Raw genomic sequence first — 18040 nt, forward strand, 5'->3', positions numbered from 1 at the left:
GGTTTTCTTAAGAGCACCTCCAGCGCAGGGCCTCTTGCCCGGCTAAAGGCCCCTTTGATGGGTTTTGGACCTCCAGTGTTGAAGAAACAGCTCGGGCAAGTGTACCACCAGCCCGAGCAAGCCTAAGGGTAGATCTTGCTTGGGCTTCACCAAGGTGTTGACGTCATCGAGTAAAAAAAAATTCAAACAAATGGAAAAAAATCAATTTTAAAAAAAATTACCAAAAAATTATGGATGTTCTCCCTATAAATACATAACAAGTTTATATTTTGTTGCATTTTTTTTTTCTTGCCCTTGCCCTTGCCCTTGCCATACATTTTTGGGGTGGAACAAAAAAAGGCAAGGCTGTCACTATTCACATAAATAGTAGTAGCTCTTGCCTTGCCTTAGTCTTAGCCTTTTAGGGTGGACATGCTCTAAAGATGAACTAAATTAATATTGTGTCTACCGGATGAGATCCTGCTCAACAACTCCACTACTAATTAACTTAGGTTAACTCCCATTGCCAACCCCAAAAAAAAAACGCAGAAAGCAATAACATGCAAGAAAGATGGGTGAGATGATTGGAGAATATTCATACACGTGTCCCAAGACTCAAACCGGGCCCACAAGTGTGCCACTGTGCTAGAAAGACCAAAGGGCGCATTTTATCCTCAAATAAGCGAATATATACCCATCACCCAAATTACGTTTCTCACCTTCCGCCAAATTTGAATCTTCGAATGGAATAAATTCCAGATAAGCCAAGAGTCCTGCGAGCAGGAATCCAGTGCCTCCACCTCCATTTCTCCATAGCTCAACTCCTTTGGCTTTCTCAGTTTTTCATCCAATGACTCACCGACACGTGTAAAAAGCAGTCGCTGACAATTCAAAATTAAAAAGAAAAAACACGCCGTCGTCATGGTGTACATGTATATAAGATAAGAAAACAGAGAGACCGCAAATTGGAAGGAAACAGAGAAAGAAAGAAAGAGACTTGTCTGATCAGTGATTAGGAAATCGGACGGTCCAGATCTGCCTGAAGGTTTGCCGGAGAAAGGAGTTTCCCGGCGAACCGCGAAGAGAGATGTGCAACCACGGGAAGCGAGAGGAGTCGGAGACGACGACGAAGCAACAGAAGGTGAAGAGTGTTAAGAAGAAGATGACGTTGATGAAGTTCCAGGACCTTCCGCAGTACATGAAGGACAACGAGTTCATATTGGACTATTACAGGTGCGAGTGGCCATTGAACGACGTCGTCTTCAGCGTCTTCGCCTGGCACAACGAAACCCTCAACATCTGGACGTGAGTGAGATTAATTAACTCCTTAATCTCATTTCTTCAATTAATTTCAGTAATTAATTGATAATCAACTAACGGTGCAGGCATTTGGTGGGGTTCTTGATATTCGTGGGACTAACGGTGATGAGCTTGAGGGACGACACGGAGCTCGGAGGTCTGCTCGGCAATTTCTCCAGGTGAAAAGGCTAGGAAAACACTAGGACTTGCTTGCCATTCACGTTTTTCTTAGTGGGTATTTTCGTACTTTCGACTCATTATTGCTTGGCTTGTGTAATGCTGGAAAAGTAGGGCTTCGGTTTCTGGACCGTTGATGATGATGACCATGATGAAGATGACGGACCTTAACGTCTCCTCTACTCAGAACGTACAATTTCCTCCTCCGGTCAGTTTTACGCTTTTACGAATTTATATTTATATTTTTGTCATTTAAAATCTTGGAGTGCCTTCTGTCACGCGGTCGCGGAATCAAATAAATAAATAATAGGAGGATGGGTTTTGCGTGTGGGGTCCCACACATTTTGGGCCGCATTAGCTTGGTGGGCCACCTGACCTATGTATAATGGGGCCGATGGGTCCCGGATATATTCAGTCCTTCACGTGCATACGGAGACCTTTTCGGGATATTTACTGAAATAAATTTCTTTTTATACAAGCGATATTGGAGAAGGCTAGAAACGGACTTAGGATCACGTGCAGGGATAATTATGAATGGATTGTTGCATCCAACAAAATATTTGCAACTTGATATCTATGTTCGTGTGCAGGATTCACATTTGAGGCAAATTTCACAGGCATCATCAATAATTCATGCAAACAAGGAAGATGGTTATGATGCTATTCCAAGATGGCCTTGGTTTGTGTTCTTAAGTGGGGCTATGGGGTGCTTAGTTTGCAGCTCCCTCTCCCACCTCCTTGCTTGTCACTCCAAACGCTTCCATTTTTTCTTCTGGCGCCTAGACTATGCCGGGATTTCGCTTATGATAGTCTGTTCCTTCTTTGCTCCCATTTACTATTGCTTCTCCTGCAATCCACACTCTCGGTTTTTCTATCTTTCTTCAATATCTGTGCTTGGAATCCTTGCCATCATTACCCTTCTTTCGCCTAGTCTCTCTGCACCCCGTTTCCGGTCATTCAGGGCTACCCTTTTTCTCTCCATGGGCTTCTCCGGGGTGATTCCGGTAGTTCATGCCCTAGTTCTCTACGGGGGCAATCAACATATATTTGTTGCTTTGGGATATGAGCTTGCTATGGCTATTTTTTATGCTTCAGGAGCTGCATTCTACGTTAGTCGGATACCAGAACGCTGGAAGCCTGGTAAATTTGATCTTGCAGGGCACAGCCATCAGATCTTCCATGTCTTTGTTGTCCTCGGCGCACTTACACACAGCGCTGCCACACTGGTTGTTATGGATTTTCGCCGGGGATCACCAACCTGTGGATATTAGGCGCATTCCGGTCACACGTTTAGCAGTGTTAGCATAGGCATCACACTGGTGAGGGTTTCAATCATTCTGACACCAGGTTTTTGTATTGTCTTGTTGTTCAGCTTGTGTTGTAAAACTCTGCTTAAAACGAAAGCTTGTCTTCGTATGTGTACCGAAAATGTTGTATTTGTAGACTTCTATCAGTTACACCATAATTGATTCTACCATATTAAGAACTGGTGATATCATTTCGTATCACCACTAGTTGGTTTCCATGATGTTTGGATTTCAATGGAGTAAAAATTTCAAGTAAATAACCATCAAAAGAAAACATTCATATCAGCAACTAGGTTATGAGATTGAATAAATAAATAAGTCAAAATCAGGAAATCTGAGATATCTCAAAAATATTAATGCAGAGGAGAATTTGAACTTTATTGTCTTAGAACTTCCAAGCAATCATCACCCCTGAGAGTGCATGATCTTAAGAATTCACAGCTAGGGTTCTATTCGTTCGTTTTCACTTGACAGCCAACAACAGTTATATCAGAAGAGAAAAAAGGGTAATAATTGAACAAGAAAAGAATACGACCCACCGATGAATTACTCAACAAATACTTCCGCAGTGATGGCATATTTCTTTCGCATGCCATTCTATCAACTCAATTCTAATGTCAAATTCTCATTTCAAACTGCAGCAAAGACAACTGTATCAGAAAGTCTTCACACTCTACAGGATTCTAGTTAGTTATACCACAGGCTTCACGGGAAAATTTATTCACTCAAGAGCTGACCACCACAACTCTGTTGTTTCTTCCGCCCCAACCCTAGGCTGTGACCAGTTGATATATGAAAAGTTCAAGATCCTTCTTCAACTAGCAACCTCAATGACCTCAGCTTCACTGTCACTATAATCTCCCCAGCATTTGCTTGGGTTTTCCTCGACGGCTAAATTGCTAGTGTCTTTTGCTACAACCGTATCACCAGGAACTGTATCTGTATCAATAGGATTTTCTTCAATTTCAGGATGCGTCTTTACATTATCTACAGACTGTTCTTCCTGCGGCTCTCCGTCGATTTTATGCTTCTCAGCGCCAACTTCTACTGAAGAATTCTCATCATTCTCCTTCGCTTCGCCTTCAATATTTGTTTCAACACCAAGGTCAGCATTTACAACATTCGAGGAATCTTCTGAACTAATTGGAGAGGTTGGAAACCCGCTTTGATTCACTGGAATATCATTCGGTGATGCTGGATATCCATTTGGTGATACAGGTATATTATTTGGGGACATGGGATAACCATTTGGGGACACTGGATAGCCATTGGGAACCCATGGTTGTCCAGGTACAAATTCCGCCGCATGTGGGTTCATGATTCTGGGAGGGCTGAAGTGATTCCCATCCCCTGTGTGTTCACCATTTTGAAAGTTATGTTTATTACGTGAAACCCGACTTCCAGATCTGTTATATCCACCAGACAACCGTGGACCATATGGAACCCTTGCTGTTGCTGACTGATGAGGTGATCTACGGACAGGACTAACTGCAAGCATAGGAGGAATATTTACTGGCGGGGGCAAAATCCCTCCATGATCCTTGAAACCTGCAACTGGAACTGAGCCAAAAACTGGAATTAGGGATGGATTGAATGGAGGTGCAGCTGCAGAAAGTTTCTTGGTTGACTCCTTTCCAGATTCTTGTTCATCTAACTTCTCTCCATCAGTTGGCGCTGGCTTAACTATGTCATCAGTGGGTATATCATCTGGCTTTCTATCTCCTTCCACCTTTATTTTCAAATTAATAGGATTTTTATCCAGCAACTGAGCTGTGTTTTCAGCTAGAACAGATGAAGGCTCTGAATCAGGGGAACTGTGTAGCACTGGTGCTTCCAACCGCCCACTTTCCAGAGTAGTATTTGGACCTTGGGAAGTATCAGAATTCTCAACTTTCGAATTTGCGACTGCTACATTTTCTACTTGGGCATCTTCAAAAACAGTGTTTTTCCTTTCTATGATCTCAGCTTCCACTTGTACTCCAACACTAGCATGCTTTACAACTTCCAGAGATTCCTTCACCGCAGAACTCTGCACTTTTGTTTGTACTACATCAACTGGGATTTTCTCAGAAGCCAAAACCTGTTTCTCTCCCGTGCGTTTCTGATTTTTCTCTTCCTCCACATCTTTCAATGTCGTCACTTCACCCATAGTGACATCGGTAGCAGGTGTCTCCTGTCCCACCTGAGAAGTTTGTACAATAGGGAGACTTCCTTTTGGTAACTGTTCTGCCACTGCTTTCACAATTGTCCCAGGAGGAGCCAACGCAACTTCTTTGTAGGAAAAAAGTTTTCCAGCTGACTGAACACTGATTGGACTTGCCACAGAAGCAGACTTGGAAACTTGATCAATAGAAGCTGGGGTAGCTGGGGCTGACTTTGGGTTTGACAGTCTCTCTGGTCCTCCACTAGCTGATATGCTAGAGTTGTTTGGCTTAAGGTTGAAGCTTGCACTCTTGACATATTTCTTTGAGATAGGAAGAGCAGGTCCAGTAGAAGAAGCAGCCTCATTTGGGCTCGTTTTTGGGGATGTGAAATTATTGGGCTTTCCTCGGTATCTTGATGACTGGGATGCATTTATAAAGTTAGTATTCAATTTTTCGAGGCTTGGCCTCCTCGACACAGTAGATTTGCGACCCATAGGTGAACGGCCTTTAGGAACAGCTTCTTGCCAACCTTCATCAGATGTGTCATCTTCTGCTAGATCATCCTTTGTATTGAATATTATTGATTGATCCAGTAGGTTTGAAGCAGATTTCTCATTCCTAGGTTCTGCAAATTGAGGTTCAGACTGGTTCTCTTTATCACTTGAATTCTCTGCAACAGGATGACTTGGTAACAATATTTCATCCTTCTGGTACTCATCTGAGCCTACCTCCCAGTTTTGTCCTGGTTTTCCTTTGACCTGCATTGTAAAGAGAACTTATCAGGAAACAAAAGAAAAAAAGAAGAAGAAAAAAGGGCAAACATAAGAGAGTAAAATCCCAGGCAGGTTAGGAAATTATGACCTTTGCACGAGCTTTCCTTTGGGCCTCCCTTGCTTTCATATCAGAATCTGGTGTTATATAATCCAAAAGGTCTGATACACTGATCAAAGAAAGAAAAATCATATAGCGTGTAAATGTTGATATTGCATGGAATTCAGAGAAAATCCATCAAATTATACCAAATGAATCTTGTACTTGCAACCCTGACCAACTTCTATGGAATTAAGAGACACAAGCTATCAAATTATACCAAACAAATCTTGTACACGAACTCAGATTAAACTTGTAATATCCATTTAAAGGTATTTGGTTCACAAACAAGAATGACAAGGAGCAAAGGAATGACAACGACATGAGAAAAAAACCAAGAGGACAAGTTTTTCACAAGTACAAAGTACAAAAACACAAGAACCCATGAAACAAAATTATGGATTAAGTATGTCCTAATCAGCAATGCATGGATCTCAATACTTAAACCAGAGTGCCAAAGGTGAAAATATTACTTGTAGCATGATTCTGATTTTTTAAGTTACCTTAAATGACCTTTGCTGGAGATTGAGGCATCTGGCTTTGGAGTACCATTACGTGCAGCTTCTTGCTGCTCCAAAGCCTTGGACTCGAAATACTCAAGCCATGCAGCCGCATCCTAAAATATTCAGTACATAAAAATAAATATGGATCATCACATTATAGTGTGGCTGTGTGTGTAAATAAGAAAGGTTCACCAGATTATATGAGAATCAATTAAAAACTATTAAAACTAATATTACCTGTGTGCGTAGATCCTCGGGCCCAAGCTTTGCCTGCAGTATCTGTAAGGTAGTTTGTTCATGCTGAACGCTTAATGTGTAAGCTTCCATCAAAGAAAGTGCGATAGCAATGGCATGATAGCTAGCAGCAGTCTGAAGTAAAGAGAAATACGAGTTAAACACCAATTCGTCATAGCGCAAGTTAATAAATACAAACAAATGTGAGCAAGGATGCTCATGCGCAAAGTAGAAGCAGAATGGAACAACAATGAATCTCTTGGGTAATGTTTGACCAATTATCAAAGATATCTTGAAGAACTGAGAGAGAGAGAGAGAGAGAGAGAGAGAGAGAGAGATACAACCCCTCTAATTTCATGCAATTTCATATTTTAGTTTCTCAGATTATTAAGATTGTTCAATGAAGGTTTGAAAGGTTGGAGACTTGCCCAAGTTTCTTCTAGTGCAAGCTCCAACCCAATGCTTAACCTACTTTCTTTTTTGGTCAACATGCTTAACCAACTTTAGTTTGGTCAATAAAAGCCTCAACAATAAAATTTGAATCAGATAACAGCATCGAAGTTAGATAAGCACAGTGTCAAATCTATAGAAGATAGTAACACTGGACAATCTATGAATCAGCAGGGAAAAAACAGTTTCTACTCATTGTTTTCCTTGTTAAAGCCATGGTCCAACTCCATTGTTTTCCTACTATCGTGGTCTAATTCCATTATTTCTGTTCATGCAAACATCACAGAACTACCAACATAATCTCATCTTGTTGAACATGTTTTTGGTGGGGGGGTGGTGGTGGTGGTGGAGAGAGAGAGACCTGTATATGATCAGCTCCAAGGAGCCTTTGATTGCACTTTAGAGCTTCATGGAGGTACCGAAGAGCAACATGGACATTCCCCAAACCTTCTTCCATCATTGCTACATTAATATAGGTGGCAGCCGTGTTTGGATGAGACGGTCCGCATGTTAGGTGCAAAAGATAGAGTGCACGATTGACGTACCTAGAATAAGTTACAAGAAAACAAATCAGCTATACAACTTTAGTCATTGCCTCATTGGGGTTTGCAGCATTCCTCAGAGTTGAAGAAAAAAGTTTAGTAAATCGGATTCGACTCTATTTTTATGTGACCCATTGACTAATGCTTTCCCCCACTAAACTTTTTTTTGTTGTTGTTAACAAGCGGGCCAAAGCCCAAACAAGAAAGAAAAGACCAACACATCACTGCCCTACTCTGGGCCCAACCAAGCTTATCACTCTCCAGATATGTAACCTATTGATTCATGTACCAAATCTCTTCGGGGGAAAGTAATGAAAGAACATTCTCACCACGGGTTTGTATTATTACTTAATATTGCAGTCTAAATTTCAGATAGGTCACTCTCCAGATATGTAACCTATTGATTCATGTACCAAATCTCTTCGGGGGAAACTAATGAAAGAACATTCTCACCACGGGTTTGTATTATTACTTAATATTGCAGTCTAAATTTCAGATAGGTAACCCATCTCTAAAACCAAATATTGCGGTCTAAATTTCCCTCAATTGTTTTCCTATTTCTTTAACAATATTTTTTATTATTAAAGGGGAACTGAAACAGCTGGTCATCAGGTGTCATAACAAGAGTGGAGAGTGTGACTACATAAGTAAAATTATCAAATTAGCACACAAAGCATAAACTCAAGGATGTCCATCATGATTTAATCATATAAGAATCGGCATGTCAACTGCAAAAGATAAAAGCATACTTCAGGGCCAACTCTGTATGTTGAAGTCGATAATAGAAAACAGCTAAATCCCCATAACTTTTCATTGTATCAGGATGATCAAGTCCAAGCTCCCTCTCGTTGATATCCAGTGCTTTTTGCTGATAGATGGTCGCCTGGGTATAGTAAACGAGAACAGTATTTTAAAATGACTAGCAAAAATTATATGTCAAACATAAATTCTATTGACAAATTTTGACTACCAAGTTAATTTAAATGGCATCCAATGATGTAGTATGTAAAACTGATGGTACTACACTGCATAAAATGTTATTGACTCATAATGTACTTGAAATGTTTTAAAATTCAAAATTGAGTTGTGTTTTGTCATCCATGAGTTTATTCTAGTAGTCTGCCTTTTCTTTGTGGCACTTCCCAATTCTTGGTGTGCTGGCCATCAAGAAAAAAAAACTTTTTAACATTTGAAAGCATATTAAAGCACATACCTGGTTAAAATCTCCAGTGTGGTACAACACTACTGCAAGAAGACTATATGCTCCTGCTGTCATTCGATGATAAGGCCCACATACCAATACAAGTTTTGACAGTGCCTTCAGGAACCGATGTTAAAGTTTGGATCGTTTAGTGGCTATTGGAAAAATCATGACATTATTTCAAAAGAAGGTAAGTGGCTCCATACCTTAGTGCCAAAATTAACAGCATCCTCCAGTTTACCCTTATCCAGGGAAGTCTTGGATGATTCCAACAGTGTACGCCCATCAGCAGATGAGCATGCAACATGCTGTACAAAGAAACATTAGATTCATGGAAACTGAAAAAATCCTAAAGGAATCTGAGATCTGGTTTTTTAATTTCTAGAGTGAAGGTATATATTTATTTACCTTATACACAGGGACCATGCTTACTATATCAGATTTCCGAAAAGGATACAGTGTCCATATCATAGTCCCTAGGAACAAGCTCAAGTCCAACCTGATGAAGGATGATTGTGTTTTAAAAATTGATATGGCAGTGTATTTAGTTTAGAGTAAGATATCAGATAGAGGTAAACTCATATTACCTTGTGGGACAATCCACGAAGAATGGCATACTTCCTTAGATCCTTAACAGTTTCATGTTTCCATTGCCACCCAAACCTCTTCAAAAGGAATGTTTCCACCCACTTCCATTTTAATGTATCATCATAAGTAATGTCTGCATCCCCATTTTCAGTTGATGGTGTTCCTAGCAATATGTTTAAACATGCTGCTATAGATGCAGCCAAGTCTGCAACATTATCAACTGCTGCTACAACAGCTTGCAGAATGTGTTTGTAGGCTCGCACAACCATCTCATGGATACAGAGTGATTGTACATGAGGGAGCTTATCTGCAAGTTCAACCTAACATAACAAAAGGATAGTAGGAAATTACGAAATATTCCAAAACCAGCTATACCTTTTGCATAGCGTAATATGTCAAAATTATACAAGTAGAATAAGAGTGAACATGGTGATCCAAATACTATTTACAACTTAAAATGAAAAAGCAAAAGAAAAAAAAAGGTGAAACAGGTAATTACATTCCATTTGCTAAAGTGAGACAAGTTACACACTATCTGATCTAGGATGAAAATCAGCAATTACATTCCATTTGACTATTACTGTCATTAATATATCCACCATTTTTATAATCAAAGATTAAGCAGGATAATATTATTTTAGGGCCAAATATTTACAAACTATTAAAGTCAAGTAAAACCAATCAGACATGTACAAAAACATTGTGAAGAAAGAAATTACCACGCGTCCTAGGGAATTCATTTGCAAACCCCTGGTATGCATAAAATCTGTCAATGTCCTTCCATCAACTGGTGAAAGTTCCAGGGAGCCAAAATCTGCCACCTAGTACAATGACAGAAGATACTAAGACCAAAATATCTTAAGCAAAACAAAAGAAAAGTGGGTAGAAGGAAAGGGTGAGAACAACTACAGTTCAGAAACTGACCAGTTTTGGAAGGGCAGTGTCTGCATAATATTTATGTGCCATTTCAATCAACTCATCGGGTAACTGCCAACACGAGCATTGTTTATCAAATATGAAACATGAAGACTACATATGTCAGGCAACAAAAATTTTAAAATGCATGAACGAAAGATGGCTCTATGTACTGAGAAACTTAATATGTGATGATATGACCTAGCTACCTGAGTCCAAACAATTACATAAGTCAAATTTGAGAGTCACTCAGGGAAAGTAGCTGGTAAACCTGAAGGTGAAGGCCAGTATCTGATTCCTTGAGGCGCAAATATGATGCATCAGGAAGCAGCTTTCTCCAAATAATTTCCTTTTCTGCATCTCTCTTTTCTAATTCCTCCTGACTAGTGGTGTCAATTTTGTTGGTCCCAATCAATTCCTTCCCCTGTTCAGTTTTGCTGCTTCTGACATCCATTTTCTTCTTTATTTCCTTAAGTAGTCCACCTTGCTTTCCAAGACCCTTAACAGCTGGCTCAGTCTTAGCTTCTTCAGTTTTCTTAGACTCAGTTTTCCCAGAACCCTGATTTTGCAAATGCTGCACCCAACATGCTCCTAGCTCCCATCTGATAGACTTTGTATGAGTTGTGGGTCCTCCCTGCAACCTTAACAAACTTTCTTCAAGTACTTTCTTTACTAAAGACCTAGAAGAACGCAAATTTTCAAAATCTGTACTCTGGGTTCGTGGAACTGTATTTGATGACTGAGGCGGGGATGACTGTTGCAATAGCAGTCTCAGGCTGCAATTAAAATTTTGAAGGAAAGAGATCTGTTAGTATCTTGTGGTTCAGTTGTGCACAAAGAAATGTTGGCCCAAATAGTAACATCTTAAGAGTCTGGCAATAACTTATCAAAAGACATTCCCCCATCACCCTAAAAAAAAAAAAAAAAAAAATTCAAAATCAAAATATAAGACATTACCTATTAACATTCAATGCATTGGCACCTCCTTCAGGCTGGTCCTCGATTTCAATGTTCTTAGGAACATGTTTCCCCTCCCAATTCACCTCATTTGAAACCTTCACAACAGCCGTAAACCCACAATGTCTGACAACTACAACACCTAGAGTAGCAGTATCCTACAAAACCAAAAGTTGTTTTCATATGTTGATTATTCCTGCGTCAACAAATTATAGGACTATAAAGCAACTAGGAATATACTCACATGAACGGTTGCACTCTCGTCAGCTGTTATGCCTTTGAGTAGGTTTCTCTGAGTAACTTCTTCTTGCGACAATCCAAGAACTTGGCTGCCATCATTTTTGCAGTCCACCTTTATACTTGCATCAGGCAAATCTCTAGTCACCTTAATGATTAAATCTCCAACTCTTTCCTCATGAAGAATAGAAAGAGTGGGATCGTTTAAGAAGCATTGATTACTCTCAACTAGACTTTTAACTGCTGCTACAGCTTTAAGAACTGAGATGTCGACAAATAAACTGTGAAGCAAAAAGGCCTTTCGGTCTCGAATTTGCCTCTCTTCTGCCGTTGAGCAAGGCATTGCTTTCAGAATGGCAAACTCTTTTGCCCATGGCCTGTAATCATGTTTACCATCTCTTCCCTGGCCACCCCCATTTCCTCCCCAGTTTTCATCTTCCAGAGGAAGTGGTGGGAAAACAGATGGGTTATCAGCAACAACTGGAGGGACAACCCATGTATTTGCCCGAAAACCGTAAGGAAGGTTTCCAAACTGAAATCAATTATAAAATAAATGGTTTGGTAAAATTGTCTAGTCTGATTCACATTTAAGTTTGACTATATGTATGTGTGTGTATATATATTGTGAAAATTAAACACCTACTTTATTGTGCTCAGTGAAAGCCTTCATAACAGCATTGTATGCCTGCATCCAGAAAGCAAGCAAGATTTTAATAACAGAAGCAAAAAACCAGAAAAAGGGAAAAGAAGAAAACAAATCGTTTGGAACTTACAGCATCAAATGGCCTGCTAGTCTGCTGAAGAAGAGCAACCAAAGAGTGAGTGGTAAGACCGCGCTTTCCAGCAGGGTAAAACCCTTTTCTGGAAGCAACGATTGTCGTCGGCTTCCCACTACAAACCCGAACCTGCACAAACACACACCATTTACACCAATTTAAGCAACAATTGAATTTATATACATTTATAAATAATCAATATTTTTGGCTCACGTACGTCAATTTGAAACAAGTCGTCTTCTTTCTTATCCTCCAGGAACGGACGAGTAGATCTTCTAATGTCTGCAACACCACCCCAATTGAATCCACCATCAATACACAAGCACCAAATTCAATGTAGAAACTACAGAGGAGAGAATGTACAGTGGAGCGGAGGCGTGAGGTGAGACAAGGAGAAGAAGTCGTAGAACTGGCCGAGCTTCGGAGGAGGATACATGGATACAGCCGGGTCAGCTCCGGCGATCGGAACCGGACCCGAAACTTTGGTCTTCGGATCGGCATTGGGCTCGTCGACGTTTGGGGGATGCGGTGCCTCGCTCTCTTCTAAACCGGATTCTTTGGAGTTAGACCTGCCGGAGCCGGGGGTTTTGGGTGAAGAAGCGGATGAGGTGCCAAACGACGTTGTGCAGGCGACGATGTCCACCAGTCGCCGGATGTGCACCACGGCTTGCTGTTCCGTGTAGTCATCTGCCGGTACCCGGTGCCAGAAAATTAACAAAATTAAAAATTAATGAAAAAAGAAGGGAAAAAGTTACTTTGGTCCCTATAGTTTGCTGGTTTTTGTACTTTAGTCCCTTTAGTTATAATTTTATCAATTTAGGCTTAATTCTATAACAATTCAAAGACACATCCAAATTTCCATCCAAAATACCCCTCCATATAAGAGACACGTGTTTATTCCATAAAAAAATTTGACGAAAATTTGGATATGTCTTTAAATTGCAATACAATCAAATGTAGGAGTCAAATTACTATAATTAAAACCACATGGACGAAAGTGAAAATTTCATCAAACTATGAAACGTGACATTTTCCCAACAACAACAAAAAGGCAAAAAGTCAATTTTGTGCCTTAGTTTGCTAGACTTTTCACTTTTGTCCTTGTTATTTTTTTATTTTATACAATCGTATTCACACGTCTAAAATGCGAAGCACATTCGCTATACCTAACTTGGCTAAGCCCATGTATGCATCATTGTCATTTTAATTTTTGCAAATTAACCATACAGTTTTATGCTCTCGTAATTCAAGAACACGTCCAAACTTCCATCCAATTTTGCAACAAAATATGTACGCTCCGCTGACATGAATGGGTTATTTTGGACCGAATTGGGAGGAGCTTGATGGAACTTGTAGTGTGTCCTTGAATTACAAGAGATTTAAAATCACACAGATAAAATTCACAAAATTAAAAGTACGGAATCAAAATAATAAAAAATGCAAACTACATGAACCAAAAATGAAAGGTGTGATACGGTACAACGAGTGTAGGGTTAGGAGAATTGGGTGCGGTTACATCGGACCATTTACCTTCGACGATGGTGAGGTGGCAGGGTTTGAGCGAGAGGATGTCCACGGAATCTTTGAGTCTAGGTCCCCGCACCTGATTAGGATCCCATCAAAATCAAATGTCAATTGAAGAATCGAAGACCGCACGATGCAGAGATGGTTTTAGTTAGGCACTACTATGATCAAAGTACATGAGAGGCATGAAAGAGGTGGGCTGGTATTAAATGATGCTGCTGCAATGCTCCTCCTAAAATCTCACCAATCACAAATCACAAATTGGGCCCACTGGCGCCCAGAGGGGAAGGGTTACCTCGTGCGATAGGGAGAAGTTGGTCAAATGACATGTCTCTACGTTCACTGCCAGCAGCTTTCTCACGTCTAGGATCCTGTCCGTAGAGATACCCTATATAGCAAGATAAGGTCCCATTCACCATTACCATTACTATTATTATATTAAGAGCTAATTCTCAAAGAAGGTGAATTTGAATCTCATATTAATGAATCAAATTCACAGTCTCATAACATAAACATATATGGAATAATATATTTATTATTAAATGAGTTATTGTGATTAAAATAAAAAAACTTCAAATTTGAGAGTAATGTTTTCTATTTCCGAACTCAAGTGTTAATCTTAAATGCACATTTTGATCATACAAAATGATTCTTATTCTAGATTCAATCTCATTAGATTTTTTATTTTTTATTCAAGCGATATTAAAGAAGAGAGGAATCAAAACTAGAACCTCGGGTTCTACAAGCCCCTTGCATCTCGTTATCTCATTAGAGAATATTTGTCATTAGCTCGATTACTAGAATAACAAATAAATAAATAAATTTACAAGCAAGTTGATGCATTCTATTAGATGAGTAATGCGGGTATATATGATTATATTAGTAGCAACCACAATGTCGTTGCTACTTATGCAATTATCTCTTGACTCATTTTGATCCGAATCAGATATATGGAAGATGGAAAATGAATATTTCATTGCTACTACTCATGTCTTTGGGAGAGAGAGAGAGAGAGAGAGAGAGAGAGAGAGAGAGAGAGAGAGAGAGAGAGAAATGTTAAGATAATTTTGGAATTGTACCATGCATGTATGGAAAAAAACAACCGCATACGATGAGATTATATGCAAAAACTGAGTTTTTTTTCTTCTGAAAAAACCAAATTCATTCATACCTTGAGGGTGACTTGCGAGTCCTCTGGTGTTTCAATGCTAATCTCGATTACGGTAGGCAAAACTGCAATTAGTAATGGGAGTTAAATATTTAATTAACACAAACAGAAAATTAAGAAATTAAACAACACGAAATTGTAATGTCCATGGCCATCTGATTTCAGCTGAATTTTACACCAGAGATAATTAAAGACAGGAGGTGATAATGTTACACCAAAAACAAACAAGCAAACAAAACAGGTTACACACAGGAGAGAGATAACATGAAGAAGAAGAAGAAGAAGAAAACCTTTCTCTTCCTTTTTCTTCTTGTCCCCCTTGGCTTTATGTGGCTTCGCCTTCCCAGTCTTGGGAGCCATTGTGCACCAAAACTATCAGGCTGCTTTGAAAGGCTCTTTTTAATCTCAACGATAATAACTATGACTTCAAAATTGAATGTATCGAATGAAAACTTCACAAAATCTCCGTCCACCACCACCTCTCAACTCAATTACTTACACACTAACAAGTAGGGTGACCAGAAATATTTATATATATTGCTCCAGCATCATCAGCTGAAATTCAAGCTAAGAACCAACTTGCAAAGGTAATATTAAATAACAAAATATGAAATAGACCCAGGAGAACTTAATGCTTCATTGAGTAGAATCATATTTAATCTGCTCAGCAGAGAAATTGAAATGTCAATAGCTATAGCTGTAGTTGGAGCTTAATTATATGTTCTTCCCATCTCTTTTTTTTTTTTTTTGGTTGAAAAAGAAATGAAGGGTTGCTGGAAAATTAGAGAGTGGGGGATTTGAAGGGTTGCTAAGAAGGTGCCTTCACATGGCAGAATGAAGGGAATTGAGGTTGAAGAAGTGAAGTGGGATATTTCCTAGCATAAGTGATATAGAGCTGGGGACAGATGAGAAGAGGGGTCAAGATTATAAAAGAGAGAGAGAGTGGAGATATAAGTGACAAAGAGAGAGATAGAGAGAGGAGGGAGAGAGGGAGAGTTGGATAGGATAAGGTAAGCCAAGGAGTGCCTTATACACACGTATACACACAGAGAGAATGGCTAGCGATTTCGGGCCTCTCATTTATCTCCTCTACCACCTCATCACCTCTCTTTGTTTCTCTCTCTGTCCATCTTCCCTTGATTTCCTGAAGAAGCAGCAGATTCAAAGGCCCAACTTTTCCTAAGTTGGACCCCATTGGGTTAACATTTCTGACAAATACTTGCAAGGCAGAAGTAAATGGATTTTACTGTCAAGCAAGAAATCTTCTATGTTTGGATGAGGAAATTTAAAAGTAGTAAATAAGGAATTCATAAATGATGGAAATTAGTGTTCTAAAATTTGTAAAGTTTTTTGTTTGGTTAATAGGTTTAAATACGGAATTTAGGCCCCGTTTGGTTCATGGAAAATGAGGCTTGGGGATGAGAAATCAATTGTTTTCCCATGTTTGGTAAGTCTAAGTATGAGAAATAGTTGCGACACATGGGAAAGTAAGAGGGAAAGTGAAGCCTCCTCCCAATTTGGGTTTTGTTTTCCCTCTTCACGGAAAAGTTTGGAAAAATGAGCCAACATTAAATGCACATTTTTCATGACCATTTTGTCCCCATTAACAATTTAGAATTACAATATATCATTAAATGCATTCTTTTTTTTATTTAATTTAATATGGATATAATTGGAAAATTATACAAACTTTATTTTCCATTCCTACTCAAAACAAATATGGGAAAGGAAATAAAGTGATATCTCCCGGTTACTTTCCGAGCATTACCAAATGTGGGAAATGAATATTCCATTTCTCATCCCTTAGGAAATGACATGGGAAGTGATTTCCCCTCAAATTCGTTTCGTAAACCAAATAGGGCCTTAACTTTTATTTTCTTGTCATAGTGGTGGTGTCATCATATGTGAAATTTGTGGTGGGGTTACTTATAACAGGACGGTGGCAAGGTGGGATTGTCGGTTATGTACGAATGGTAGTGGGGTGTGGGAGGAAATGGTGGTGGTGATGGCCATGGACAAGTGGTGGTAATATAGGTGGTGGTGGCGATGGCCATAGAAAAATGGTGATAATATAGGTGGTGGTGGTGGTGGCAACATGATGGAGGCGACAGCGGTGGTGATGGCCATATCAAGATGATGGGGAGGGTGGTGATACCGGTGAGGGGTGAGGGTGGTAATGACGGTGATGTGGTTATGGTGATGGTGGTGGTGGCGGTGATGGTGAAGGTGGGGGAGATGACCATGGTAAGGTGGTAGTGTTGGTGGCGGTGATGGTGGTGGAGATGGTGGCAGTGACGAGGATGATGGTAGAGTCAAGGGCAATGTTGTGGTAGTAAAAGTGGTGGTGGTGACATTATATACATGGTTGTTTTTCTTTTTTAAAATTCTCTCTTTTGGGATTGTAAAAATTACAACTATTTAGATAGAATTTAAAGTTTTAATGTATGACCTCCAAATTCTCTCTAAAGATGTTAGATTTACGAGACCTTTCCATTATGATGTATCTTATCCTAAAATGTTCCTAGTCATAGGATCATCAATTTTTACAATGGCGATCCACAAAGACTGATACACATTGTGTGTGCTCAATTAGAAAGATTCTCAAGTCATTAATGTAGAGACAGTGAGACAAGTGTGTAAGTGCTCAATGGAGATAGAGTTCACTGAACACACTCGACTAAGAATTCTTGTATGGTAGTTTTAGTTACAAGTGTCATACAACTAATTCTAAGTTGCGATAATGAAAATTAGTCCTCAGACATGAGACATCACGGTTATCTTGTGGACAAGTCGTTTATTTTTTAGAACACTATACGGTTGTATTGAAAGGTATGGCTTGAAGGCGATCATTGGAATATTCAATAAGCTCACAGAGGCATGCGAATGTAGAACAAAGAATATGTACTCTTAGTAAAGAGAGAGAATACTCTAGAGATATGATTTGTGAAATCTTTGACCAAAGTAACGGATAGATTTGTGAAAGTAAGTTTGCAAACTCATCCATATGAATCATGTTACCTAGTAATGTCACGTTAGGGATTTGACACAAGTTAACCGAATCCTAATAATTTGACATAAAGTATTGTCTTAGAGAAAGACATGATTGCATTGCAATTACAAATGAATAGGTTTTTCAATGAATTATATTTAGATTGAGTAAGGAAGCCCT

General features: G+C 39.4%; 2 protein-coding genes across 3 annotated transcripts; one reads left to right on the top strand and one right to left on the bottom strand.

Moving 5' to 3' along the window:
- Window positions 1-696: 696 nt before the first annotated feature.
- On the top strand, window positions 697-2978 carry LOC103323383 (heptahelical transmembrane protein 2-like). Of its 2 annotated transcripts, none has more exons than XM_008225377.2 (4): window positions 697-1284; window positions 1365-1457; window positions 1570-1663; window positions 2046-2978. In XM_008225377.2, exons 1-4 carry the CDS (start codon window positions 1067-1069, stop codon window positions 2724-2726), a joined length of 1086 nt encoding a protein of 361 aa, XP_008223599.1. In that variant the 5' UTR covers window positions 697-1066; the 3' UTR covers window positions 2727-2978. The 2 variants fall into 2 exon arrangements, with proteins under 2 accessions (XP_008223599.1, XP_008223597.1); XM_008225375.3 differs by having other exon boundaries at window positions 923-1284; window positions 1567-1663.
- Window positions 2979-3090: 112 nt separating this feature from the next.
- LOC103323384 (Tetratricopeptide repeat (TPR)-like superfamily protein) lies at window positions 3091-15869 on the bottom strand. Its single transcript, XM_008225378.2, is given in 24 exon segments — window positions 3091-5664; window positions 5768-5846; window positions 6280-6392; window positions 6517-6648; window positions 7325-7508; window positions 8255-8388; window positions 8719-8823; window positions 8913-9014; window positions 9115-9160; window positions 9162-9205; window positions 9294-9614; window positions 10014-10115; window positions 10219-10281; window positions 10481-10985; window positions 11167-11324; window positions 11411-11935; window positions 12047-12088; window positions 12177-12308; window positions 12397-12461; window positions 12543-12866; window positions 13710-13782; window positions 13999-14091; window positions 14875-14936; window positions 15162-15869. Coding segments are annotated over 24 exon segments (5562 nt in total). The 5' UTR covers window positions 15232-15869; the 3' UTR covers window positions 3091-3576.
- Between the last annotated feature and the right edge of the window lie 2171 nt (window positions 15870-18040).

This window comes from Prunus mume, linkage group LG2 (genome assembly GCF_029339155.1).
Source record: "Prunus mume cultivar Tortuosa linkage group LG2, ASM2933915v1, whole genome shotgun sequence".
Lineage (NCBI taxonomy): Eukaryota > Viridiplantae > Streptophyta > Magnoliopsida > Rosales > Rosaceae > Prunus > Prunus mume.

Excerpts from the sequence above, each read along its gene's own strand:
- LOC103323383 (XM_008225375.3), top strand. The coding sequence starts at position 1,067 with ATGTGCAACCACGGGAAGCGAGAGGAGTCGGAGACGACGACGAAGCAA. Across the intron at positions 1,285-1,364 it reads GAAACCCTCAACATCTGGAC|GCATTTGGTGGGGTTCTTGA; the intron begins GTGAGTGAGATT and ends CTAACGGTGCAG. Across the intron at positions 1,458-1,566 it reads CTGCTCGGCAATTTCTCCAG|TAGGGCTTCGGTTTCTGGAC; the intron begins GTGAAAAGGCTA and ends ATGCTGGAAAAG.